Here is a 27,646-nt window from a genome sequence, read left to right as displayed (position 1 = left end):
ACTTTTTCCTTGATGACTAGGGGGACGAAGCCATCGATTCACTTATTATATTTATTGAGTGCCTGGTGAATAGCACGTGTTCTAGAGTCAATTGCCTACATTCGAATCCCACCTGTGCACATCCTGAGCTTTGGGACACTGAGCAAGTTACGTAGCATCTCTAAACCTTAATTGCTTCATCTGTAAAGGGAGAGTCATCAAAATATCCTCCTATAGGGCTGCTGAGAGGATCGTTCTAGGTTTGGTTCCTCGAAGCGGATTGTGAGACAGAAGTCAGCAAGCAGGGCTTCTTGAGGGAGTCCTCTTAAGAGCTTTTAAGAGCAATACCAGTGAAAGGGAGAGCAGGAAGCAGGAGTGGGCAGAGGGAGAAGCTGAGCTCTGAGGCAATCCCAAGGAAAGCAGCTTCCACCCCAGGGAGTGCTCTGCAGAGGGGAGAGCTCGTTAGCCCTACCCTGAGTTGGACCAAAAGGCAGGGCCCTTGTGGCCCTCAGGAGATCAGCCCCTGGATGAAGGGTGCTCCTGCACGGTGATGTTGGACGAGGCAGTTTTCCCCCTCTAAGCCAGTCCCCCAAGGACAAATGAGATTGATCTTCCTGTAGCGTTCCCAGCAACTGGGAGAATAAGTTCTTCATTCCTGAAAGGGGATCACAGCCTCCCCAACAAAGATGAGATAATCTGCACAAAGCCCATCACACAATAACTGGCCTTCAGTAAATACTTGGTTGATGGCAGCCAGTACAATTACTGTTGTTTTGTAGCTGTTATTTGCCAGGCACTCTGCCCGAGGCTGGGACACAGTAGCTATCAAGATTCTGCACCTGCCCTTAAGAAACTCAATCCATAAGCTAACCAGACCATCAAACAAGCAATTGCAGAGCAGTGCAATTGGGATGGGGTGGCACAGGATTTGTATCAGAGCATGTAGAAGGGACACGGGACCCCAATGGGGAGGGTGAAGGAGAGTGAGGCCAAGGGGGGTCCCTGGAGATGAAGTGGAGTCAGCCAGACAAAGGGAGTTGCAGGTGCTGGAGGTGGGGAAGAAGGTGGAAGAAGCAGTGTGTGCAGACGAGAGAAGTGTGTGCATGATACAGCTCAGCAGGGTCAGCATGGAGTGTGCACCAGGAGAGGGGAGACAGGGTTTTGGGTCTACCAAGCCAAGGAGTGTGGACTTGAATATAGAGAGGACAAGGGGAGCCATGAGATCATTCTAATCAGAGAAAGGGTATGGTCCATTCGTGCTTGAACAAGGTCACTCTGGCTGCCATGTGGGCAAGGGATTGGACATGGACAAAATTAGAGGCCATTGCCTGGGTCTAGATGAGAGGTTAGAGTGACCTGGGCCATGCTGGTGGTACTGAAGAAAAAATGCACACAGTCAAGGAATACTGAGGCAGCGGAATCCATAAGCTTGGTGATACGACTGGGTGGTAAGAGAGAAAGAGGAACCCAGGGTCATGCTTAAGCTTCTGATCTGGGCAAACTCCAGAAGGCCTGGTGTCTTAATCCATTCAGGCTGCTATCATAGAATACCAGGGACAGGGTGGCTTGTAAACAACAGAAATTTATTTTTCACTGTTCTGGTGGCTGGGAAATCCAAGATCAAGGCACCAGCAGAGTTGGTGTCTGGTGAGAGCCTGCTTCCTGGTTCACAGACAGCCACCTTCTTGTTGGGTCCTCTTGTGCTGACAGAAGAGGCAGGGAGCTCTCTGGGGTATCTTTTATAAGGGTATGAACCCCCGCACGCGAGGGTTCCACGCTCATGACCTAATCACTTCCCAAACGCCCACCTCCAAATAGTATCACATGGGGGAATAGGTTTCAACATATGATTGTGGGAGGACACAAACATTCAGTCCATAGCACCTGGGAAATTAATGTCCTAAGACCCAAAGGAAAAAAAAAAACCCACCACAGACAGACAAGCTCCCTGTCATTTGGAATGACTCAAAGGAGCTTCTTTCAGCCAGCTCTCCATGACTTATGGCTCCATTTTAGACAAACCCCCTCGAAGCCCCTGATGGGGTACAAGTCTCAGAAACAGCTAAATTAATCCCAGAGAAAACTGTTTCCTCTCTCCTTCTGCCTAGGAAAAAAAAAAAAAAGCCAGTAAAGAATGTTCTTAGTGTTTGACCTATAGCTGTAGTGGAAAACAAATCGAGCAAAGGAAAGAGATAAAAATTCACTTTGGATTCAACCTTCAATAAACATCAATATTTATTGCATATGAACTCTGAGCCCAGCCCTGTGCTAAGAGCTTCAGATAGAAGAGTAAAATCGACACTGACCAGTGAACTTGAGGGTCCAGCTCCTTCAGTAGTAATATTTCTTATGGTAAATTGGGGCACTGGCATTTGGGTTTATACATTAGTCTCTTGTGTGTTTGGTGAGCTGAGTCAATCCCTGGGGCTTACCCACCTATGCGTTTTCATAAAACTGAGTTTTTGGATTTCAAAGCTGACAAGCAGACCCATGAAAATGGGAAACATTCCACTGGAAATGAATGATACGGAGGCCGTTCTTGCATTTGTTCGAAAAGGAGTAACCTGAGGCAGGAAGAGAGGTTCCAGGATATTCTCTGAATTTGAGTTGAAAAATTAGGTCCAGTATTGACCCAAAGTGTTAAAAAACAAAACTCAACCGAGTAAATCGAAGATCTAATTGGCTTTATTAAAAGATTCGTGAATCAGGCAACATCCCATCTAGCAAATAGATGCTCTGAGGAGTTGTACAAAATGGAAGGTTTTTATAAGGAGGGTGGGGCAAGAAAGGAGGAGAAGGAGGAGGAGGAAGAGGAAGAAGAGGAAGAGGAAGAGGAGGAGGGGGAGGAGGAGGGGGAGGAGGGGAAAAGGAGGAGGGGGAGGAGGAGAAGAGGAGGAGGAGAAAGAGGAAGAAAAAAAGGATTGTTTCAGGCAAGATCATCCTCCCTTAGGAGAAAGGGCAGGGGTTCTTATTTTGCAGATAATCTCATCTTCCTTTGGGGGATAGAGAAGGCCCAAGTGACAGATTACCTCTTTGTGCTTATCAGAAAATTCCTGATTGACAGGTTTAGACATATTATGGGGGAGGCTGAAACTGAAATTAGATTAGGTATTAAACCCTGGTTTGGTGACTTGGCCTGGCCCAAGTAACACCATTTTGGACCTGTTGTTTTCTTTTTAATGAAAGCAACTTCCCAAAATATTTCTGGGGAAGGGAATGAGTCTGCCTGCCTAAGATCTGAAATGGAACCTCCTCCAAATTCCCCCTCTGGGGGCACATGCTCTTCCTGGGAACTGCTTGGTTTAGGTTACAAGTACAACCACCACTGAATCAACCAAACAATTTTTCATGATTGGACTTGGTCCCTAACTCCTAAATGAAGGTCAAGATTTAAGATAGCAAGAAACAATCTCTACCATAAAAAAGATCCAAACCCAAAAGAAGGTGATTCGTTTTTAAAGTTGTTCACTGCAATGGTAGTTTGTATATTTGAGACGCATAAAACCACGGCTGACGCAATCTTTTTTTAGGCTTCAGAAGAAGGCAGGTGAGTTTCTATTTGCACTTGCATTTTCTCCCTGGCTTTGTTATGGTGTCAGATCCACATTCCGGAGCTCCTCGGGCCCTTGAAAAAAGTGATTAAAACGTACTTGAGGGACAGCGGTGTCCCTGAGTATCAGTGTATACGGGAGCAAAGGGGGGAGGGGGGCCGAGACTTTAGTTTAAAAACCCACGACTTTAAAGGCTCACGATGACTTTGTTTTCATTGGAAGGAGCTGTAGCAGGCACCCCGCGCGCCGAGTCCCAGGCCAGGGAACACCCACTCGGCTCCAAGCAGACGGAGGGCGTCTGAAAACCGAAACCGGCCCAGCGCACACCGACGACGCCCCGGAGGCTGCCCGCCCCGCCGGCCAGTCTCGGCCCGGGAACACCCGCCGCGGCTGCGGGGCGACTGAGGAAGGAGCGGTGGGGGAGGGGCGGCCGGCCGAGGCCCCGCCCCCGCCCCGCCCCGCCCCGATTATAGCCGATGACTCAGGGCGGAGCTCCGCATCCAACCCGCTCGCCGCCAACTTCTCTGGATGGGACCAGAAGTTTCTAGCCGGCCAGTTGCTACCTCCCTTTATCTCCTTCCCCGTTGGCAGCAAGGAGGCTATTTCCAGACACTTCCACCCCTCTCCGGCCACGTCACCCCCTCCTTTAATTCATAAAGGTGCCCGGCGCCGGTTTCCCGGACACGTCGGCGGCGCGCACGGCTCTCGATCCGGCCGCGGCCAGCGAGCGACTCGGCGCCTGGAGGCCCGGCACCCAGCGACCCGGCACCCCGCGACCCGGCACCCCGGCGGCCGCCCCTCCGGGCCGACCCCGACCCAGCATGAGCGCTGCCACCCACTCGCCCGTGGTGCAGATGGCGTCCGGCAACGGCGCCGGCGACCCCCTGCCCCTCGGCTGGGAAATCAAGATTGATCCGCAGACCGGCTGGCCCTTCTTCGTGGACCACAACAGCCGCACCACGACGTGGAACGACCCGCGCGTGCCCCCCGAGGGCCCCAAGGTGAGCCAGCCTGCGCCGCGCCCCGGCCGGCGGCCCCCCTCGACGGCGAGCGGCAGGGGCGGCTGCAGCGGGCGGGGCTGCGGGGACCCCGGACGCACCTGCCGGCGGACGCCCGCGCCCGGGGTCCGCCCGCTGCGCCCCGACGAGCCCCCGCTCAGGTCCGTCCTTGGCCGGCGTTGGGGCGAGGGGGAGGCCCCGGAGGGGGGGGCACTGTCCTCCCCGGGCCGCGTTTGGTTCCTAGGGTTGGCCCGGGAAGTGCGACCGGCGCGGTGGCGCCAGGTGCCGTCCCACCGGCCCATCCCCCCGTCCCATCCCCCCCCGAGGGCCGAGGGCCGGGTGGCTGGGGCTGGCCCGGGCTCCGGAGGGGCGGCCGGCCTGGTCAGCTCCGGAGGCCCGGGCTAGGCCCCGCCGCGGCCTTTGCGGCCGCCCGCCGGGGCTGAAGTCCCGGTTTCACTGCCGTCCGCGCTCGGGCGGACGCCGTAGGGGGCCACTCGCAAGCTTGGGGGTGGTCTAGAAGGAATTTTGCCTCCTGAAGTTCCTCAACTTGGTCGAGGGGCACCTTGACTTTACTGTCTCAGGCACAGTGACTCAGGGGACTGATGTAAATACACTTCTCCCCCTTTTTGTATCTGCAATTAAAATTGTATTATTGTTTGAAACGGTTTTCAATAAGAATATATTCTAGTGTGGTTTGTTGAAAACAAGATGTTCTTCTCCCAGGCAATTTCTAAACTAAAGATGTGAGACTGTCTCATGGTTGACCATTGCCTTAAGGCATTGCCTCACACTGGCTTGAAAGAGAATAGTTTGTTTTTGTTTTTTTTTAATGGCATACATTCCCTTGTTATGGTATTAAAATACCTAGGATTTGTTTCTAATACACAAATAACTAATACAGAAGTACTTTTGGGAATGCAGCAGAAGTACGCCTCATTTATGTATACGCAAAGATATATGCTCTTTAACCCTTAAGAGCATGAAAGTTTGGAAATAGAAATTTGGAATCAGTCTGTTAACTTAAAAGATTACAACTAAGTGCGCTACACTTCCAATTTTCTATAAATTTGAACTTTTTCAAAATAAAAACTTGGCAAAAGAGAAATACACTTAAAGAAAGGGGCATGTTATGCTGTCTGGGCAAAATTAAAAAAAAAAAAAAGCCATAAAGAGCTGGTCAGTTGTTTTGAAGATTTAAAAATTCACAAAATTAAAAATGCTTCATAAATCATTACTTTAGAAGAAATATTTTTATCATCCACTTTCATTTCTATGCATTTTTTAAATTAAAAATATTAATGAAAACCTGGTGCCCAACAGTGAGACATTGAACATTCAGCAACTTACATTTATAAGAAATTAATTGTATATTTTTATCTGAAAATTAGTACAAGAGTATGTAATTAGCTGGGATGGGCATAATTATATATACTTTTTTGTGTCTGTTCAGCCCATAATTGAGTGAAACTGAAGCACATTTCAAACCAGTCCTGTTACTGCAGTCTGCATGGATGTAGATCTTTGGTGTGGTGTAAAACTATCATTTCGAGGCCTCCTTCCTATAGAGACAGGGACTGTCGGAATCTGCTGGCACCCTTTGTTGTGACTGAAGGTCAAGTTTGAACATAGCCACTGTAAGTGAGCGTAAACCCAGATTGCCAACACTTTGTTTTTAGAATAAGACTCACCCAGCAAGTTGAGTTCTTTGTGTACCCATCCAGTGGATTGGCTAGGCTGTGGTTTCATAAGCCTTTTTAAAGAGGAAAAAAACAGGCTGAGTTATTATTATTCTCAACAAATAGAGAAAACAGCCACTAAATCAGACGTCTGATGCCAGAAAAGTGGATTTGAAAATTAAGTCAGAATTTTGAAGTTGAAAGGCTCACGAAGCTCTTTTAGCTCAACCTCTTCCTTTTACTGAGAAAGAAACCCAGACAGGTCAAGTGTGTTTCCAAGGGTCACTCAGCTGGTACTAATAGCAAAGAGAACTACACCAGAAGGTCCTGATAAGAGGCAGGGTATCTGCTCAGAAGGTGGTAGAAGTGTCTAGAATTTTTGTGAAGCCTGCATGCAGGCTGGAATACTTGGTTGTCTTTGTGTCCCCCCGGCCACCAATTGGCCACCAAGTACTGTGTGGCTGACCTCTGTGCTGTGATTACTTGGATGGTGAGGACTGGATATGGTAACTCAAGAAATGAGTTCTCTTTACCAGATTAACTACTGGAGATTAGTCAGCATGGCACCAGAATTTAAGGGGAGAATAAACATTCCATTCATTGGCTCTTTGGGCTTCACGGCTTTCATACCTGTGTTTTGAGATACACAGAACATCTGGGTGACTCATTCAGTTTCACTTCCATGAATGACATCTTCCTCCAGACTAAATAGAACGGAAAATCCTTTAATATTGTTTTATATTAGACATTGGCTCCTTAATGCGTAACGAGAAAGGGCCATGGCGTGAAACAGAGGGCAATTTTGGAGGAGCTGAGCTAAAAGGACCTTCTGAACATCCTTATCTTCAAGAGGCGATGCGATCCATCAATAAAGAGCCATTTGTTAAGCATGAAGAAACAGAGGAAGCCCTTTTTTGGGGGGAAGACCGCCTCTGGGTGTTTTCAGTCTAACCTTGTTGGTAAAGGAATGGCTTTCAAGGAAGGGAAGTGACTAGAACTTTGTGTTTCATTGAGTCTTGTGTTCTATCGTTTCCGAGTTGGTCCTCCCACAATGCCCTGAGATAGGTAGAGTGACTCTCTGTCCCCAGTTTTACAGAGGGGGCAAGTGAGAGCAAGTGTCTTGCCCTTCCGTTGAAGAGGCCGGGTGACTACAGGCTAAGACTTTGGGCTTTATCCAGCTCCTTTCCAAGCAACTGGACTTCCCCACCTGCAGGCTTCCTGGATGTCGATTTTCCGCGCACGTGGGCTTGCCACTAATCTCCTGGCAAGTTCATTCTGGTCCAGGCCCTTTCCCTGGCAGAGAGGTTGGCGCTCACTTTGGAGTCTGAGGATGTGCAGCCGCTCCTCCCGGTCCTGCCCTGACTAAACAAAAGACCAGGTGCTGTGTTGCTGTCTCGCAAAGCTTCCTGGGACCAGAGGGAGACCCTTCTCCCTCCACGAGCAGGGCTGTTCTAGCTTTGCAGATCTTAGAGGTCACCAGCACAGATCCCCAGGGCCAGCAGTCTCCTGGGTAGCCTTTTTAAGAACACAGATCGTCAACTGCGTCATCCCCTCCTACCTGCCCCCCCCCCCGCCGCCCCAGTGTTGAATCCAAATTTCTCAGGGTAGGGCCCAGACATCTAGACGTCAGAGAAGTTTCCCTGATGATCCTGATTTTGCCAGATTGGCATTTGGGAGCTACTGGTGGCCGGTGATCCCATTTTGTAGGGGGAGGGGAGCTGCAATTCAGTGTCCGCCTTCCTGCAAGTAGGCCCTGGAACGGCTCAAGCTGTGCCTGCTTAGCATCTAAGCTGCAAAGCCTTTGCTGGAGGCCCCATTGTCCTTCTTGGTGAAACTCCCCTGGTGCCTCGCTTGTGCCAGTGTGAATTTGGGGGTGGCAGTGCCCTGAGTCAGACTTAGGGCAGTGCCAAGATCCTCCCGTATCCCAGAAAGAAGTGAGCCAGAGCGTTTCCTTCCTGCTTTGCCCTCCCAGCAGAAGCTCACCATAATAACCTGACAGATTACACTTGGGCCCTGGGAGAGAGATGGAGAAACATCCTTTCAGAGGAAACTGGAAATGTTTTGAGTTACGACTGAAGTAGAGACCCATTTATTTTCTGCTCCAGCCTCCTGAATTTTCTTAAAGATGAGATCATTCTGCTCTTTGCAGATCGATTGCAAGCTCTTGGGCCTCTTAGCAGAATCAGAGCACAATCAGGAAATGAGTGGCCATTCTCTCCTTTGTATTTTCTAGCAAGTTGCATGATGGGGAAGCAAATTCCTTTGTGACTGATGAACAGGGATTTGTTGGGGGGGAGGATGAAGAGCATGGCCAGATGCCTTAGATGTCCAGCTCATCCAAGACCTTCATTTTACCCTCCAAAGAACAGGCTGTGTTTGGCTTATGCAAGAACTGAACATAATTCGTCCCCTGTTTTGTAGAGTAGACTTGCCCTTTACGAGGGTAAAGCTGGTACCCAGGAGCTGTGTCGGCATTTGACATTAGCCAGGGCCAAGGAGGGCTTAGCTGTTTGATGCTCTCGGGGCTGGTTGTGAGTTGAAAAGCCTCAGACCACCCGTGAGCATGAGACTTGATCAGGCGTGTCCTCCTGTCCCCATTTCTGGAATGACACACAGTTCCCTTGTATAAGGCACTCTGCATGTTTATTAGTTCCTCTTGACCTTTTTAAATGGTCTGGTGTTTATCGTCAAAAATAGGAGACCATGCATAATCCAAACCTGCTCTTCCTCATTCCCATTTTTGCTGCTTTAATGTTGCTCTTAAATATTTAAGACATCTTACACAGGAAAACTGGGAGCAGAAGACAAAGGCCTTGCTTATTAGGAACCTCTGAGGACCCATTGGTGCTGATGAACACTGAAGAAACCTCTGTCCGCCTGATTGTGGAATTCTCGAGCCCCTCCCAGCTCCCCATTGCTGGCTGATCGAGTTTTGACTTGGGCTCCTCTTCTGCCTCCAATCTCAGACTCACAGCTGGACTTTTGAAGCTAAACCCCAAATCCCATCCTTTGCAAATATGGACCTTGATCCTCACTGCTTGCTTGGCACTGTGGGACTGTGTGAGATGTCTGGTGTTATTAAGTCTTCACATATTTCTGTGAAGATTTCTTCAGGGGCCTTAGAAGCCAGGCAGCTTGCAAAAGCTTCATGAGAGAGAATTTCTTTTTTTTTTTTTTAAAGATTTTATTTATTTATTTGAGAGAAAGAGAGAGAGACAGAGAAACAGCATGAGAGGGGAGAGGGTCAGAGGGAGAAGCAGGTTCCCCGCTGAGCCGGGAGCCCGACGTGGGACTCGATCCCAGGACTCCGGGATCATGACCTGAGCCGAAGGCAGTTGCTTAACCAACTGAGCCACCCAGGCACCCGAGAGAATTTCTTTAGGATAGAATGAACCTTATATCTTTTTGTTTCTCTCTCTCTCTCTCTATATATACACACACATACATGCATACGCATATGTATATGCCAAATGCTGGTTGGGTGCTTTACAAACCTTATTGCTTTAAGTCCTCAAAACAGCTCTCTAAGATGGAAACTATTAGATGCATCTGAGGCCTGTCAGCTGTGACACTACGGAAGGACTGTTGTGGCCAGAGGTTTTACCCTCACCTGGGGGGGGGGGAGGAGTGTCTGGAGGGGTGACAGATAGCCTCACCCCCAGGAAGCCTGGCTGCTTCTCAGAACTCCTTTATGCTCAGAGCTCCCCAGGCACGGCCCCAGTTGATTAGAGACCACTCCTTTCCTGAGCCTGGGTCTGAACTTAGCAGATGGGCCCAAGTCTTCATTCATTCATTCATTCCATCTGAAATTTACTGAGCGCCTGCTCTCTGCAAGTCATGGTGTTCAGTGTCATATGGAGGACAGGTCTGTCTCCTTCCATGCCATTCTCCGTGCAGCATTTCTGACATGTACCCCTCTCCAGTTGGAAGCAGGCTATCCCTGCTCCAGACTCCACATTACTTTGATTGGAATCTTTCTTCCAAAAGGCAGCACTTCGGGGCGCCTGGGTGGCTCCGTCATTAAGCGTCTGCCTTTGGCTCAGGTCATGATCCCAGGTTCTGGGATCCAGCCGCATCGGGCTCCCTGCTCAGCGGGAGGCCAGCTTCTCCCTCTCCCACTCCCCCTGCTTGTGTTCCCTCTCTCGCTGTCTCTCTCTCTGTCAAATAAAATCTTAAAAAAAAAAAAGGTGGCACTTCTCTGCTTTGCCGTGTCCCCGTGGGCTGAGAGTTCCAGGGGGCAGTGGGCTGGCTGTCATCTTTCAGGGTCTTAAGTTCAGACTCCTGTCTCAGTAAATGATTCTGTGTGGAGAAGGGTAAAACCTGGCCTGGGCTCCGGAGTGGACAGGCTGGTAAAAGGAAAGCCGCCTTTATTGAAGTGCAGGCTCACGCTTAGAGTTAGTGGAAGTTGCTGGATGCCTTCTGTTGGTTCCTAAGCACTGAAGTGTTGTCCTGGGCTCCCCAAGGTCCCCCGGGGACAGGTTCCTTTTTACTGCATTTCTAACTGGCCTTTTCTCCACAAAGAACTTCAGTATTGATTCCCTAGGTTCATCCGTATGAGCCTGGAGAAGTTCTTTTTTTGTCCCCACCGGCGACACAGCATCTTGGAGCAGATGAGCTGGAAAGGCTGGGAGCTCCCGGCAGCCAGGCGCCGCCAATGCCCAGCTGCACAGAGAGCAGCCTCCGCGCTGTCAAAGGACCTCTCTCTCTCTTTTTTCTCCATGTGGCTGGCAGTAAGACCAGACAGTGCACAGCGAGGCTCCTTATTCACTGTCAGTTCAGAAAAGCCCAGAATTCGGATTGTTCACTGCCTATGTCAAGAGCCCGTAAACAGAGTGGCTGCCCCAGAGCTCCGAGCACAGAGCAGTGTCCCCAGTGACTGAGGTGAGACTCGCCACTGAAAATTTCCCAGCATCCTGTTGGAAAACAGCCATTTCCTATTTTGAAATCACGTCCTCAGTGTTCATGAAGGTCCAGTTGTAGATTTTTCCCTCCCATCATTTTAAAGATTCTTCTTGGACACTGGATGGATGAGTGAATAGTTAAGTCCAAACAGCAGGAGGCTAGGAAAGAATACATGGATGCAGAAGACAAGGCAGCCACATCACTTTCTGAATCTTCCAAATTCATCCAACAGACCCTGAGTGTCAGGCGGGGACTAGGTGCCCGGATAGAGCTGGGTTTTCTCCCTCCAGAGGCCCCATGCTGGGCGCATGGGGCTGTGGTGACTCAGAATTGAGCAGAGTGCCGGCACTCCGCACTCCCGCCTGCCCTGCCTCAGCCAGGCAGTGACTCAGCACGAAGCACTGGCTCCCTGGCCCAGAGCACACTTGAACTGAATGTTCCAGGTCTTGAGCCTCAGCCCAGCTCGACCAGGCAAAACTAAATACTTTCTCCCCTGCTGCGTTTTATCTTGGGAAGATGAAGGGTTTGAAGACATTAGCCACAATTATTATTACAGATTGTATAGGTATGGCAGGAATAGTGAAAGGGTTAACACATCCCTGGCCTTGATGTCAGACAAACCTGGGTTCTGGTGATCTCAGATAAATCACTCATCCTCTCTGAACCTCAGTCTCCCCTTCTATAAAATGGGAACACCACCTTACCTGTCCAGCAGGATTGCGAGGATCGGGGGGATAGTGCATGGAAAGTGATGAGTCAGGGCCCGACTAGACACATGTGTTCAATCCATGGAAACGTCACAGCCTCCACTAAGAAGTAGGAGGGGATTCACCACATGGCAGACACATCTGTCTGGACATGGCTCCCAGGTAGACCTCAAGTCTTTTTTCTCAGAAGAAAGGCCTCTTACCCCTTGTACTACCTTAGCTGGCTGTCTTTCGACTAGTGTCTGGATGCCCTCGGCACCCTTCCCCGGGGTTCCCATGCCCCACATAACTCAGGGACACAGCTGGGGGGGGTCAGATGAAGGCTGTCGGGCCTTCTGGAGCCTCAGCCAAACCTGCAGCCCATAGCCTCAACCAGCTTCATCCCTGATTCATCCCTGACCCCCCAGCCAAGATAGGCCAGGACGCATTGTGTTTCCTGGCCTCTGCTGCATGGGGTGGTGTGTTAACCCTCAACCTTGACTCTTTTAGGGGAGTGTCTCCCTCCACATCTCTGTACAGACCCCAGGACAGTTGCCAGGCAGGAGCGAGGTACCCAGTCCATATTGTGGGGAAACTGAGTCATGTTAACTAGGGGCTGGCCATTTGCACAGCTGTTCTGGACCCAGCTCTAAGGGGTGGAAATGTCACTGCAGGTGGAAGGAGAGGGGGGTTTGCTAATTGCCACCACCCTCTTGGGGGAGTATGGTTGTTGGAGGAATGCTTTGAGCAGCTGCTTAGGGTGGGGAGGAGAATCCCCAGGAATTCCCCTCAAAGCAGCTACCCTTGGTTAAAGGGGCCCTTGCCTTAGTGGCAGTTGGTGAATTGGGGATTTGGGGGGGGTGATTTTATACAATGCATATCTAGTGAGTCCCTGCGCCCTGATACCAGCAAACACTTGCGTAGTTGGGTGTCTAGCAGATGGTAGAGTCAAGTGACTGGTCAGTGTTCCACCTTCGTATGAGACCAGTCCTTGAGAAACCCATGCAATGAACCATGAGGGAGTCTCTTTATGTAACTTCAGACAGTTTGCTTCCCGATATGGAAATTTCAGGTATTTTTCCATCTGTGATTCGTGATTTCAGATCCTTAGAGCAGGTGTCCCTACTCCTTTTTTCTGAAGAGGAACTGGCTAGGGTTTTCATTTCCCTGAAGCCATGAGTTCAGGAGCTGGGCATTGGGTGACTGGGGTTCTCAGCCTGGTAACTGCCCGTGTTGAGGAGGGTTCCAGGGGGTGGGGGAAACGGGGATGCTGGAGGCTGATGCCGAAACACCAGCCGTGGCCCGTCGTGCCTGGCGTGAAAGGCACCCGCACAGCCTGCTGGGGGACACGCTGAGGTTGTTGGTGAGACGCCAGGGCAGGTTCTGCTCCCAGACACATCCTCCTGCCCCAGCCTGGCCTGGGTTTTCTCATTAGGTCTCGGGCAGGAGTGCAAGGAGCCACAGTCAGTGCAAGATGAGTGTGGATTGGTCCACAGGGCAGGTCCTTTCAGAGTGGCTGGGCTGGGGCTTCTTGGAGGGGGACAGAGGTTTAGGGCTCAGCCCCTAGAATGTTGGGCCGTGTTTGCTTCCCGATTGTAAAGCATTAGGTACAGTTCCCAGCAGAGAAAATGGCATCCTTGCTAATTAGTGTCCTTAAGACTCTCGGATAAAGGGGCTTCTAACTCGAACAGGCTTGTTGCCGACTGGTGAGACCACTGAGGTTTTAGGCATTGTACGCTATGGGCTCAACCAAGTGTTGCTCAGAAAAGCAGGGGTCTGTCAATAATCATTTGTGGAATGAAGGAACGTGATTGTGTAGGGCTTGGAGCAGGCTCAGCTTACATAGCCTTTCTTACGCCTTATTTCACTTAAATTTTGCAAAAATCCCTGGGGGGTGTGGGGATTTTTACAGCTGGAGAAACTGAGTCTTGGCAGCCGGGAGTCCTGTCCAAGGGCAAAGAGCTGGTGAGCAGCAGGCTGGGACTGGAGCTCACGGTGACAGCTTGAAGCCCGGGGCTCACACTGGTTCATTCCTGCTTGTTTGGACAAAGCTGCAAAGAGAAGAGGTGTTAAGTTTCATTCTATAGAAAGTTTTCTCCGGTAGGAACACATCAGGACACCTGTCTTGGTGATCCCAGGATAAAATATGTGTGCTTTGATAACAGGCAATCAGATCAAGCCTCCAGTCGCCCTGTCACTGGCCTGTGTCCAGAAATTATGGTCAGCACAGACTCTTGTCTTACCAGGAGCACCGCACACGGACTTCTGTGGAGGTGGATTTCGCTTGCTATTCAGAATTTACCTGATGTCCATTATATGCCCAAACTTGGGCGGAGGGAGAGACCCTTTATCACAACGCAGTAGAAACTGGAGGAATTTTGACTTTGGCTGAAGGGTATATCAAATTGGCAATAATACTTCATTCATTTCGATGGCCTGAGAGTACCAAACAGAAGGGCTTGGAAGGATGTTGAAGCTCAACTATTTGTGCTTTAGAAGGAAGTTTTTATTTTGTTTCCTGCCTGCTAGAAGTGAGCCAAGCTACTTAATTTTGATCCAGGCCCTAGATATATGGGGAGTTCAGGGTTCCTGTTTTCAAACTCCATCTTTTTTTCTTTGTTTTAGAAGCTTTGAAGTGTCATTAGTACAAGTCAACACCTGACCGTTGTGAAGGCTTCTGGCCTCAAAACCCAGTTACTGGATCTGTGTCCTATCAGGGAGCCCAGGGCTGCGGAGGCAGAAGTGCTCCGGGGCAGCCCTGAAAGTTAACCTTTGTTACTCGTACCTTCGTTCAGACCGCAGTGGTGGGAGCTAGGACTTGTAGGTGCTGAGAACACTTTGGAGAGTGATGTGCCATGGAGTTGAGGTTGGGGGTTGACGGGGGCTGTTTTCAGGGTTCAGAGGCCACTCAGTGAACTGGGAACCGATCGTGGATAGGTCAAGGCAAACCCTGCTTACCGGCTGTCCTCAAAGCCGCGGAGGCTGTGAAAGTGCAATGTCCAGCACAGTGGTTGGCGTATGCCTGGTAGGTACCCAAGAGCTGTGTTCTTACCCTGCTTTTAAGGCACAAAGAGCCCTGGGATGCCAGGGTGGCGCAGTCGGTTAAGCACCCGATTCTTGGTTTCGGCTCAGGTGTGATCTCAGGATCGTGAGATCAAGCCCCATGTCTGATTCTGCGCTCAGTGGGGAGTCTGCTTGAGATTCTCTCTATCTCCCTCTTCCTCTGCCCTTCCCCCCTTTGCTCTCTCTGTCACTGAAATAAATAAGTGTTTAACCAAAAAAAAAAAAAAGGAGGCACAAGGAGTCCTTCCAGGGGGTCAGTGGCCATCTCTTAACATTGGGACACCTTAAATCCCAGTGACTGCCATTCTGATTTAACTGAACACAGTTAAGAGTGGTCATTTTTAGATTTCTGTGATGTCAACTTTTCCTTGTTTTTGAGCTTTATGTAGATGTTTAGAGCTAGAGGGGACCTTGGAATAAGCACCATGAAGAACGCCAGAGCAGGAAGGAACCTCACGTGGATCAGTGTTTTTCATTGCAGTCCTGGTCTAGGCTTCACCACATACCTACCAAATCACACTGCCTTGGGGTTGGACTTAGGGTCTACATTTTTAAGCATTTTCTGGGTGCTCCCGATGCCGCCTAGAGTCTGAGAACACTGCTTCATAGAGTCTCTGGGCCTCGCCTTCACTTTACAGCTGAGGAGAGTAAGGTCCAGAGAGGGGATGTGAGCTGCTTATATAACACACATATTTAGGGGCAAATCCAGGATTAGGACCGAGTGCTGTCTCTTTCCACATCTCCTAGCTGCCCCCTTAGTGCCCACATTGCTATTAAAAACCAGCAGCAAATCTCTGATGCTCTTAAGAGTGCTCTTAAGCAAACAAGACTTGCGTAAGTCCACGGGCTCACCCAAGCTCAGAGTCTGACCCCAGGCTTCTCTAATAATACCTTGTCCTTAATAGGGCAGATCTTGGCTCATCTGGGGTAATTTTTCTCTGCTGTTTGGCCATCTCATGGAGTTGTGGAGTGCCCTGAGATGCGCCTCCACAGATTTTACTGCAGTGCAAAGCAAGGGAGAAGAATGAACCAGTTCCTTTTATAAATGCATGTAGTAAGATAAGCAAAGCCTTATTTCCTCATCGGATCTCGTATATATGGATTCCTGATGTCTTTGCCCAAAGATAAAGATGATGAGCTGAGCTGCGCTGGAAAATAATTCCTGGAGTGCGGTCATTCCTGCTTAAGCAGCTGTGGGGCAGGCCCTGGTGAGGAGGGGAGGACCTGCCGTGGCCTGCCTGGTCACATGATAGCAGCTCGCTCCTCCCTCCCCAGAAGCGCTACCCCAAGGGGGCAGTCCCTGGTCCCCACTGAGGTCAGAAGGGAGCAAGTCATGGGTCCTGTATCGAGGATGCTGGCCTAACCAATAGGCTCTTTCTAGATGTGCTGGAACTTCTTAGGGACTGAGGAGGCATGTTCTCCTCATATTCCACAAGAAGCATAAACTATAACATTTCTCTCTTTTACTTTTTTCATTTTATTTATTTATTTTTTTAAAGTAGGTTTCACGCCCAGCTTAGAGCCCAGCAAGGGGCTTGAACTCATGGCTCTGAGGTCAAGACCTGAGCTGAGATCAAGAGTTGGACGCTTCACCGACTGAGCCACCCACTTTTCTCATTTTAAAAAATGTCTTTTTTAAATTAGATTGTGATGTAAAGCACCGTGGAAGACAGAAAGGGCAATTTAACTTTTTGAGGTGGTGCTCTTTAGTTAGTAAACACTGAAGCATCTGCTACTGATGTGACTCTAGCAGAGTAGACTTGGCAGAAGCGGGGAGGCGTCAGCGTTCATTCCTGTTACGGGTCTTCGTCTAGGTGGGAGCTTCGCCGCTGGTTTAAATTATTCATTCCTGTACAAGTGCTTAGTCTTCTACTCTGTAAAGCTGGTGTGGTTTTCCTACTTACCCCCAGCAGTGTTTTTCTAAACAAAACCCTGATGAGACTGGAATGGGAGCATTCTTCTAGATGTGAGACTCATGAAGAGACATGGGGTTTTTTAATTAAAAGGCATAAATGGGTCAACTCACACAGAACCCAGAGGGCAGAACGTCAGGGCCTCCAGGCCGTCCTTATTCCCCCAGCGGGCAGCACCATCTCTCTGTCAACCCCAGGCTCAGAACTCGGGTCTCGGTAGTGGCCCTTTACCCTCACTCCTGCTGTCCTGCCAGCCACGGAGGCCTTTCCATTCTTCCTCCTCCTGCTTGCCTCCCTGGGTCACCCTTCCTTTCCGCGCCCTCAGCCCCTGCTTTGCCCTTCCTTCCTTACTCTCACCCCGGACTCCTCCCCACGTTTCCTGACGTGTCCTGGTTTCTCCTTTCGGTTCCTCCTGTCTTGCTGAGGCATCTCTTGACAGCAGCCCTCAGGATAGTGGATCTCAGGCCTCTGGGCCTCCGGCCTTACCTTCTTCAGCTCAGCACTTACCTTCGCATGCTGTCCCCCTTCCCTCTGCTGCTCAGACTCCCCACCCCACCTCCAGTGACCACAGCTTTTTTCCAGCAACCACACGACCAAGACCAGACCCAGACACCCAGATGTAACATCTTCCCAGATCCAGGTGGCGTATTGGCTCCAGGAGGCAGTCCCTGCTGTCACCTCCTCTGGGCAGGAGGAAGTGTCTTCCTCCCTCCCTCCTTCCTGCCCTCCAGCCCTTGTCTTCCCTTTTCTCTTGTCGTTGTACAAAATCTATTCAGTGAGATGTATAAAATACACAGCTCTTGGCAGGCAGCTGCCGTGCCTTCTGGATCCAGGGGCTTCCCCCAGGAGGAGCCAAGCCTCAGCCAGGTCCATCTAAGGTTTCCAGGCCCTGGAAGGGGCTGAGTTGGAGGCACAGCTAACAGCCGGCTTTGCGGGGGGTGGTGGGGTTGGCAGCCCTCACCTGTTAAAATCGGATAGTGTGGGTGGAATGCAGCAGGGGCTGGGCAGTGTGGAGGTTCCAGGGAAGTGTATGCTTTGATAGGTTTGTACGTAGGTATCTACCTGTTTACTGCCATGCAGAAAAAGAACATTTCCATCCTCACAGAAAGTTCAACTCTCAGAAGGTTCAACACCCTCCCAGTGACTCTCATTTCCTGCGGGGCAGCCCCTACTCTGAATCTTCTTTCAGTTAGCTTTGTCTTTCAGATTTGATTCTTCTGACACTTTGAGGTCTGCGCAGCATGATTGTGCGCCTTTTGGGGGAGGGAATTCACATGGCTTGCTGCCTTCTGGGCATCCTTCTTGCATGTGCTCTCATAAAACCTCCCAGCCGTCCTGCGAGATGGGTGTTGCTAGCTCCATTTTCTGGATAAGGGAATTAAAGCTCACAGTTTAAGAGAATTATCTCAGATCACAGAACTGTTACTAATAGAGGTCAGAATCAACTGACATCCTATCTAGGACAGCCCCATCCTAGCTAGAAGAGCCCATGCATTTCCCCCATTTGCAGAGCCTCCCATGCTTTCCGGGGGGGGGGGGTTGCTTCCTGTGTGTTTCCTGCTGTCTCAAACTGTCTTGTAAGCCCCTAGTCGGCAGGGATCGTGCCTTGCTGGTCTGGTAAGCCCGCAGTGCCCAGCGTCAGAGTAGCTAGATGGTCACCAGGCGGTAGTCAGTGGATGAGGGCTTCCTAGCTGCCCTGCCCGAGGATTGTGCGGATAGCTGAGGCTTTTGTCCGTGGCTGGGAGGGAACAGTGAGCCCCCAGGCAGGCAGCAGAGAAGAGGCCCAGGACTTGTCGGGGCCCCTGCTTCAGGCTGGAAGGAGGGGTGCCCCGGCGAGGGGCTCACACGCCGAGATGGCGGATTAGGAGTCGGCACCACATAGCGCTGGGTGTCCTCAGTGCCTTCTGGTGCCCGTCTCACGGCAGGAACCCACGGCCTGCTCTTGGGTGACCTGAGAGCTAAGCAGGCTAAAATAATGCCGCCACCCCGAGCACGTGGGGATTCTAATCTGAGAGTGCCTGTCTGCTGGTGTCCCCAAGGACACAGCGACACCCGTGCCTCTCCCCTGTGCGGGAGGCCCGGGGCAGGGGCTTAGCAGGAGGGAAGCAGTTGACGGGGTCTGAAAGAGCTAAATTGCAGGGTCCACCACCACCGCTGGCTGTTGCACCCCGACACAGAAACAAGGCACAGTTATAATGGTCGATCACTCAAAATGCAAAGGAGCTTTGCTTACTTGTGACTGGTTTTGCGGCAGTGAGAAGCACACCCCGCAAGCTCCTAGAGTCTCAGTCTTTGGCATTTGTTTGCAGTTCGGAGAGATGCCTCCTGAAGGAAGGATCGTTCTCCTCCTTCATCGGTGACCTAGCCAGATGTGTGTAAGTGGCACAGTTCCATAGCATCCTGCTCTGTAAAGGACCCTCGAGGTGGCCTCAGGGGATAGTCAAGACTGGAAACCTTGGGGGTCCCTGACTTTGGTTGCACAGCCCGTGGTGAGAAGTGACTTTGCCCCGTGAGTGACTGACTGGCCTTGTTGTCTGAAACAAGATCTTTCTCTGTGGTACATCTGGAACTTGGCCTCCTCAAGGGTCCCGAAATAGCCAGGCGGCTGCAGGGACAACTTCATGAGAGGACAGGAGAGGGGCCCCAGCCACTCCTCGCCAGAGCAGCTTTTGCCGCCGTCAGCGGGCCAGCAGAAGTTTGTTCTCCTGCTGTGCTGCCCCTGTGTGCCTTCTGATCTCCCTCTCTTGCACCTTGTTCCGAACGTGTCCCCGGGTGGGCAGCCTCGCCCCACCGCCGCCTGTCCGCGAGGGCGTCCAAGCGGTGTCCTGTGTCTGGGTCCAGCACAACCCTGTGTCCTTAAGAAACGCTAGGACCTTTGAGGAAGCGGGGAAGCTGGCTATAATTTAGTGACTTGGACTTGACTCATCCTCGCACCTTCTGATCTGGGTCTCTGATTTGGGGGACAGTCGGTGGCGCTCCGACATACTGCTGCTGGTTGTCACCCATAAAAGAAACCTGTCTGACCAGTTTGGGCAATTGGGACCTCTCTGTGCTCAGCGGATACCGTGGCTCACCTGCTTTCTCTCGATGCCCCTAACTCGTAACCTTCTGGCCATACAGCGGCCTTGTAGGGGAGGGGCTCTCCGGCAGACGCAGAGGGTGCCTGGGAGCCGCCTCACCCTCTGTGCTCGGCCAGCTTGGCTGATGCCGGAGGTGGGGGAGGTGCCCAGAATCACTCCGGAAGGTGGCACTTAGCCCCATGTTTTTGCTTCTTTGGGGTGTTTTCTTCCCAGTTCCTAACCAGACTCTCTCTCCTTTTTGTGTCGTAGGAAGCACCATCCTCTGCAAATGGCCCTTCGCAGGAGGGCCCCAGGCTGCTGCCTCCTCGGGAAGGCCACGCCGTGTACCCCCAGCTCCGACCAGGCTACATTGCCATTCCTGTCCTCCACGAAGGCGCCGAGGGCCGGCAGCCGCGCCCATCCTTTGTCTGTCCCCAGCCGGGAACACAGCGATTCCGAACTGAGGCGGCCACAGAGGCTCCTCAGAGGTCCCAGTCACCCCTGCGGGGTGTGGCGGAAGCCACTCAGCCAGATAAACAGTGTGGACAGGCGGTGGCAGCAGCTGCGGGGGCCCAGCCCCCAGGCTCCCACAGACCTGAGGTAAGGAGAGCGAGCCCGTGTAACATGCAGGGCATCTGGGCCTGGCCTGCAACAGCAAAGGTCGCCCAGCAAAGACAGCATGACAGCTCCACAGTGTCCCCCAGCATTTCACAGGTGTGTGACCCCACAGGCAGGGGTCATGGCTTATTTTTGTGGTTAAGGAATTGGGGTTCAGAAGGGTAAACAGCTTGGTCCAAATGTATAAAGGTGGAAGTATGGCATTTCTGGGACCGGAAGCCTGGCCTTCTGGCTCCTAATCTGGTGCTCCTTAACTCCTGCCAGGCTTTCTGTGACCAAAACACAGGGATAGCGATGTGTTATTTCATTTAGTTCAGTACTTATGGATAGGTGTTAACCGCTTGGAGCTGTTTTGATACAGCGTCCCATGGCTTAAAAGGAAACCCAGAGGGGCGCCTGGGTGGTTCAGTCGGTTAATAAGCATCTGCCTTCGGCTCAGGTCATGATCCCAGGATCCTGGGATCAAGCCCCACGTCAGGCTCCCTGCTCAGCGGGAGCCTGCTTCTCCTTCTCCTCTCCGCTTGTGCTCTCTCTCTCGCTATCTCCATCACTATCTGTATGTCTCTCTCAAATAAATAAATAAAAAATAAATAAAATCTTAAAAAAAAAAAAAAGGAAACCCAAAATAAAGAGTCGGGAGGTCAGCTGCTCGATGATAGGGTTTTATTTAAGCCTGAAGTCCGTGCTTCAGTGCACTAATATCTAAAGAGTTCTTAATCCAGGTCTTAGCTGGGATTTGAGGGCCAGCGGACCCCGGTAGGATTCCTGAGCAGTAAGCCCTTCTGGTTTTCCCGTCTGCAGATTGTCCAGAGTTGTGAGTGCTGATTCTCACTCCGCGTCTGTGCCCAGAGTTAGCCTTGCCTCCTTTGCCTCTGTTCTTTTCCTTTCTTGGAGGAGGGCCTGAATTTGTAATATTGTGTTGTAAGAATGTCACTTTTGAGTGACACATTAATCCGAGAAATCTGAAGCAAATTTGAGCTAACAGGGCCCTTTGAAGCCAGCTGGGGAAACACCCAACTGATTTTCTAGGCAGTCCAGGGGCTGGCCTGCCTCAGGCACGCGGGATGTGCTGCTCTCCGTGCCCAGCTGCAGCCTCTGCAGATTGCAAGGAAAGGGTTAGAGAAAGAGGTAACACTGGTAACAACAGAAGCAGCGCATTGAGCACTTCTCTCTCGCTCTAATTAATTAACTTTAAAAAGGCTGTTGAGCTGGGAAGAATTGGAATGGCAGCCTCTTGGCTCTAGAGCCCCGAGTCCTAGCAGTACATTTTGGAGATGGAAAGGTTTACAGGTAGACGGTTCTAACGTGTTACCCTGAGCAGGCACATGAAGGAAGCACAGTAGGGGCAGCAGGGCAGAGGGTCACTCAGCGCCTCCACTCGTTGTGTTTTGCAGCGATCCCAGTCTCCAGCTGCTTCGGACTGCTCGTCCTCGTCCTCCTCGGCCAGCCTGCCCTCCTCCTCCGGCAGGAGCAGCCTGGGCACTCACCAGCTCCCTCGGGGCTATATCCCCATCCCTGTGATACACGAGCAGAATGTCACCCGGCCGGCCGCCCAGCCTTCCTTCCACCACGCCCAGAAGACCCACTACCCAGCTCAGCAGGCCGAATACCAGACCTACCAGCCGATGTACCACCGGGCCCCGGGGGACGACTGGGAGCCCCGGCCCATGCCGGCAGCATCCCCATTCCGGTCACCCGTCCGGGGTGCATCCAGCCGGGAGGGCTCTCCAGCCAGGAGCAGCACACCAGGGCACTCCCCGTTGCCCCACCGAGTGCACACCGTGGTCGACAGGCCTCAGGTACGGAGTTGGTGTCCACATACTGGCCCCCGCAGCATCTCTCCAGGGGCTGAGGAGCAATGTGCAGGTGCCCTGGTTCCTCTGTGGGTCCTAACTAGCTCACACACGTGTTATTGGGGGAAAGCGAGATCCTGGCATTGGCCGGTCACCAGCAGAAATGCAGGACAGGTGCTGGGAACGCTCAGTACTTTCTGCAGCTTTGCTCGTTTGTCATTGCAGCTGCCTTCGGGGTGGAACCCCCGCCACCCCACCCCCGGGGGGGAAATAGCTGGGCGGTGTGTGTAATGTCACTCACACACCTGGGACCCGGGTGTCTTAGCACCCACCACAGTTTTTCAGGGCCCTTCAGACCCCTTCCACACCCCAGCCACAGCCTCGTCTCCAGTGTTCCAGGCAGCTTGTCGCCTTCTCACAGATACCCCTTCTCCACTCTGCAAGCCCTTTCTGTTCTTCCCACCTCTGTGCCTTTGCTCTTGCTGACCCAGCTCCCTGAAATGCCATCACAATCCAGCTTCTCCCCATCCGCCAAGGGACCAGGCAGTCTAGCCTCTTCCGTGAAGCCGCCTCCTCTTCCTCACGGCATCTCATCACAGTCCCTTATGGCTTGGTATGGGTTACTCGGTGCATTCCAGAAGTGTTCTTCTTACCTGTTCAGCTCTGAGCTGGACGACAGGGACCTGTCTTACGCCTCTCTACTTTGGGGTAAAGGACCACATTGCCTGACTGATGATGAGCCGGCTGGCTGGCTGACTGGGAAACCTTCCAGCCTGGTGAAGTCGCAGGCACAGATCTGTTCATTCTTCCGGGGCAACTCGTAGGGCACATCCTGGAGGAGGAGGAGGTCATTAGTTTTCGTAGCTTGTAGCTGAGCAGAGCCTTGAGCAGCCCTGGGCCCCCCAACTTGAGCAGCCGAATTGGTTCTCTGCCACAATTTTTAGAAGGAAAGCCCCTCGTAGACAAATGCAGGGTGTCTTACCATAAATGGTGATAGCACCCTCTTATGGTTCTTTTTTTAGCTTCTTTATTTGGAAATATTTCAGCCTTACAGAGGAGTTACAAGAATCCTACAAAGAAACGCAGTATATCCTTCATCCAAATTCACCGTTAACATTTTGCTGTATTTGCTTTGCCATTTCTTATTTCCATACGTATCGTCCATGTGCTTTCTTTGTTGGAGATCTAATTGTAGATATTGTGCCCCTTTACCCATAAATAATTCAGGAAAAATTTTCCTGAGAAGGACCTCATTCATAACCACAGTACAATGATCAGAATCAGGAAACTTAACATCCTTAAAACATTGTTATATGATACACAGTCCACTTTCAAATCTCCTTGATAGTGGTTTCCCCGTTCCAGGATCTAATCTAGGATCCTGAGCACCACATTTAGATATCATTTCTCTTCAGTCTCCTTCAGTCTGGAACAGTTCTTCGGACTTCCTTTGCTTTCATGACCTTGACATTTTCAGACTACAAGCTGTAGAGCAACTCCTCTTAAGAGTTTCTAAAGTAATTTTTCTTACCCAGAGATTGTTTTAGGACCCAAAGAGGGGTGTGTGGCTGGTTCCTGAGTGGTAAGAGCCAGAGTTGAGGCCGTCTGCACTGGCAAAAGAGGTCTGGTGGAAAAGGGGGTTGTTGGCACTCAGATGGCTAAGTAGCCACCAGATCCTAACTGCACCTCTCTGTGTATTGTAACATTATTCACAATAGGCAAGATACAGAAGCTGCCCAAGTGTCCATCGATAGATGAATGGATAAAGCAGATGTGGTATACATACATGCTGGAGTATTACTCAGCCATGAAAAAGAATGAAATCTTGCCATTGGCAACAACACAGATAGACCTGGAGGGTATCAGGTGAAGTGAAATAACTTGGAGAAAGAGAAATGCCATATCATTTCACTCATATGTGGAATCAAAAAACAAAAGAGCAAACAAAAAACCAAGCAGACTCATATAAGCAGAGGACAAACTGTTGGTTGCCTGCAGGGAGGTACATGGGGGGGGGTGGGCAAAAGAGGTGAAGGGGATTAGGAGGTACAGACTTCCAGTCACAGAATCACGGGGATGGAAAGTACAGTGTAGGGAATATAGTCAATAACACCGTGAGAGCAGACGGCGACTGTACTTCCTCGGGTGAGCACTGCGGAGCGTGTGCAACCGTCGAGTCACAGCGTTGTGCTCCTGAAACTAGAGCGTCGTCTGTCAACTCTACTTCAGTCATAAAAAGGGGGGTGAGAGGTTCACTAAGTTGCTAGGAGAGCCAAGATATTTGTTTTAAGCACAGCTCATTCTAAAAACTATCGCTCGGAGTTACGTTAAAAAGCACCTCAGGGGCACCTGGGTGGCTCAGTCGGTTAAGCGACTGCCTTCGGCTCAGGTCATGATCCTGGGGTCCTGGGATCGAGTCCCGCATCGGGCTCCCTGCTCGGCAGGGAACCTGCTTCTCCCCCTCCCACTCCCCCTGCTTGTGTTCCCTCTCTCGCTGTCTCTCTCCCTGTCAAACAAATAAATTAAAAAATAAACAAACACCTCATCCTGGGCAGCCAGGAGTCAGTGCGGAGACGCGCAGCCGAGTGTTGGCACAGATGTGCCCCGCGAAATTCTCCCAGAGTTAACTATTTTGGGCATCCTGCTTATTCTCAGAAAAATAAGTCAGTCTGGGCAGAAACCACGAGGCTGTCATAGATTTAAAAAAAAAAAAGATGACAACTTTTCTGAAACAGGACGTGGGACTTTCCCTCCCAGAACAGAGACCGTCCCCACGGCGTCAGGGAGGGTCGTGTGGCGGTTACTCCTCCATGGCTGCCTCACCGAAATTCTGAGTCACGCAGGACTTTGCTTGGAGCTAAACTAGCTCGGCAGTCAGCGAGGTTGTTGGTGAGCGAGTTTTCATTTTTGAAAACTATATTGGTTTTCTTTTTGTTGCCCTAAGAATACCATCTACAGAAAAATTCAGTGAGCGGTAACAGATGCACAGTCTGGGGTGATGAGTGGAAATGAGTGGTTTGGTCCCATACACGAACAGCATGTTTTTATTCTGTAACAGTATGTGGTTGGCTTCGAAAATCTCTTTTATACTGTTAAAGCCATTCCCCAGTTTTCTTTATAGTCAATAGTACTAGCTACAAACAACTGCCTGAGACTCTCAGCCAGTTATTAAAAATATCTTTGTGTCCTTGCCTGTTCTCAGCAGCCCATGACTCATCGAGAATCTTCACCTGTTCCCCAACCTGAAAACAAACCCGAAAGCAAGCCAGGCCCAGTTGGACCAGATCTCCTTCCTGGACACATCCCGATTCAGGTGATCCGCAAGGAGGCAGATTCACCACCTGTCTCCCAGAAGCCCCCACCCACCTCTGAGAGGGTGGAAGTCAAGGTTCCGGCGGCTCCGGTTCCTTGTCCTCCCAGCCCCGCCCCTCCTGCTGTCCCCTCGTCCCCCAAGAATGTGGCTGCCGAAGAAGGGGCAGCCCCCGGCCCTGCCCCCACGGAAGCCACACCTCCCAAACCAGGGGAAGCTGAGGTGCCCCCAAAACACCCAGGCGTGCTGAAGGTAGAGGCCATCTTACAGAACGTGCAAGGGCTGGAGCAGGCCGTGGACAACTTTGAAGGCAAGAAGACGGACAAAAAGTACCTGATGATAGAAGAGTATTTGACCAAAGAGCTGCTGGCCCTGGATTCGGTAGACCCCGAAGGACGAGCCGACGTCCGTCAGGCCAGGAGAGATGGTGTCAGGAAGGTTCAGACCATCCTGGAAAAACTTGAACAAAAAGCAATAGATGTCCCGGGTCAAGTCCAGGTTTATGAACTCCAGCCTAGCTCCCTCGAAACCGATCGGCCACTGCAGGAGATCATGGAGATGGGTGCCGTGGCAACAGACAAGAATAAGAAAAGTGCCGGAAATGGAGAAGACCCCCAAACTGAAAGCCCACAGCCAGAAGCCAAAGAAGCAGCAGCTGCAAACCCGGGCAGCCCCAGCACGACAGACACAGCTGGGAACCTAGCCGCCCCGTAGTCTCCGCCACGCGCCGCAGACCCGGGCCCTGGGAACTGCCGGTGTGCGGTAGGGAATTTTAAGTTGCATGCATTTCAGGGACTTTAAATCAGTTTGTTTTTACTATTCGTAGGCGCTTCGTACACAGTAACTTGGGTGGAGGCCAAACACTAATTAAAGGGCTAAACGGAGAATGATGCTTTTCTTCTGTATTCTTATTCTGTACAAATAAAGAAGTTGCTTGTTTCAGAAATTTAACCCCATTGCTTGTTGTTGGGGCCCTTTCTGTGCTTGGAAACCACGTGTCAGCCATGGTTGTAAGCTGTCTTCATGGAGCTCTGGACCGAAGGAGGTTTTTGGCTGGTCGATGGGGTGTTGATTTCCCATCGCACAAATATGGAACCCATTTTTCAGAAATGTTGCCCTTTTAATGGGATGATTCTCTTCATCTCATAGCTAAAATAGCTAACTTTAGATAGAATAAAATGTGCAAGGAGCCCTAGGAATATCTGTATGTTGGATGACTTTAATGTTACCTTTAGAAAAAGGAAAATAAAGTAATACTATAACTCAAGATGGTTTTTTGTGATTTCTAAAGTTTTGAGGAGCGGCAGCATCAAGACTGGGTCTCCCTGGCTTCAGTAACCGTCCGTAGCATACGCATTTTCAGGCCGGCTCTGGGATCCACGACCTCTGTCCGGCCCGGCTCATGAGAGAATGAGTGTCCGTCACATTTCATCCTCAGATTGCAGCTGGTAACTGGGAATACTCGAGGCTGTGCACCCAGGTGATGGGAATGTTCCCCTTCCGATTGGCCCAGCTCAGGGGCCACTCTGGGAGCATCTCTGCTCACCTGGCCTCAGGCCACCCTCAGGCCTCAGCAAGGGGCTGGGAGGATTCAAATGGACCCTCGTGTTGCCTGAGGCTGACCCAAGTGTTCTGTGCAGTCCAGGTCACTGGGGTTGGGAATGTGTTCTGTGAGAGTTTTAGGGTCATCTTTATCTGACATTTCTCTGAGTCATCAAACCAGGCTGGGTTTATCTTCCCAGATTGGGTTCCTAGAAGCCATAGGGGTTAGGATCAGATGTACTCAGAAGCCAGTGGATGGAAGAAGATCCTTCTTTGTATGCCAGTGTTTTTTAAAAGCTTGGGAAGGACCACAGCCTCTGAATGTGCTGGACTTTGGTGTTTTAATTGCTTGTAAATCAAAAATGGAAGAGAAGGACAGTCCTGAGAACTTGGAACCCCCAGAGAGCATGCTGACGTAGAGCCCCCCTGCCGAATTCTTCAGGACTGTACTGAGTTTAATATTGGTGCGTGACTATGCCATACAAAAATACACGCTCCTGGAGTTGCCACTCTTAGCCCGATGAGAAAGGTTGAAGTCATTCCGATGGGAATCCGC

General features: G+C 51.0%; 1 protein-coding gene across 2 annotated transcripts; it reads left to right on the top strand.

The window, feature by feature from the left end:
* The first annotated feature begins 4,019 nt into the window (after positions 1-4,019).
* BAG3 (BAG cochaperone 3) lies at positions 4,020-26,815 on the top strand. Of its 2 annotated transcripts, none has more exons than XM_081823414.1 (4): positions 4,020-4,531; positions 20,098-20,427; positions 21,840-22,244; positions 25,444-26,815. In XM_081823414.1, exons 1-4 carry the CDS (start codon positions 4,352-4,354, stop codon positions 26,260-26,262), a joined length of 1,734 nt encoding a protein of 577 aa, XP_081679540.1. In that variant the 5' UTR covers positions 4,020-4,351; the 3' UTR covers positions 26,263-26,815. The 2 variants fall into 2 exon arrangements, with proteins under 2 accessions (XP_081679540.1, XP_081679539.1); XM_081823413.1 differs by having other exon boundaries at positions 25,441-26,815.
* Positions 26,816-27,646: the final 831 nt, after the last annotated feature.

This window comes from Leptonychotes weddellii, chromosome 6 (assembly GCF_054177405.1).
Source record: "Leptonychotes weddellii isolate Sample4059 chromosome 6, ASM5417740v2, whole genome shotgun sequence".
Lineage (NCBI taxonomy): Eukaryota > Metazoa > Chordata > Mammalia > Carnivora > Phocidae > Leptonychotes > Leptonychotes weddellii.
The sequence above is the reverse complement of the archived record's forward strand: the minus strand, read 5'-3'. Positions and strand labels throughout refer to the sequence as shown.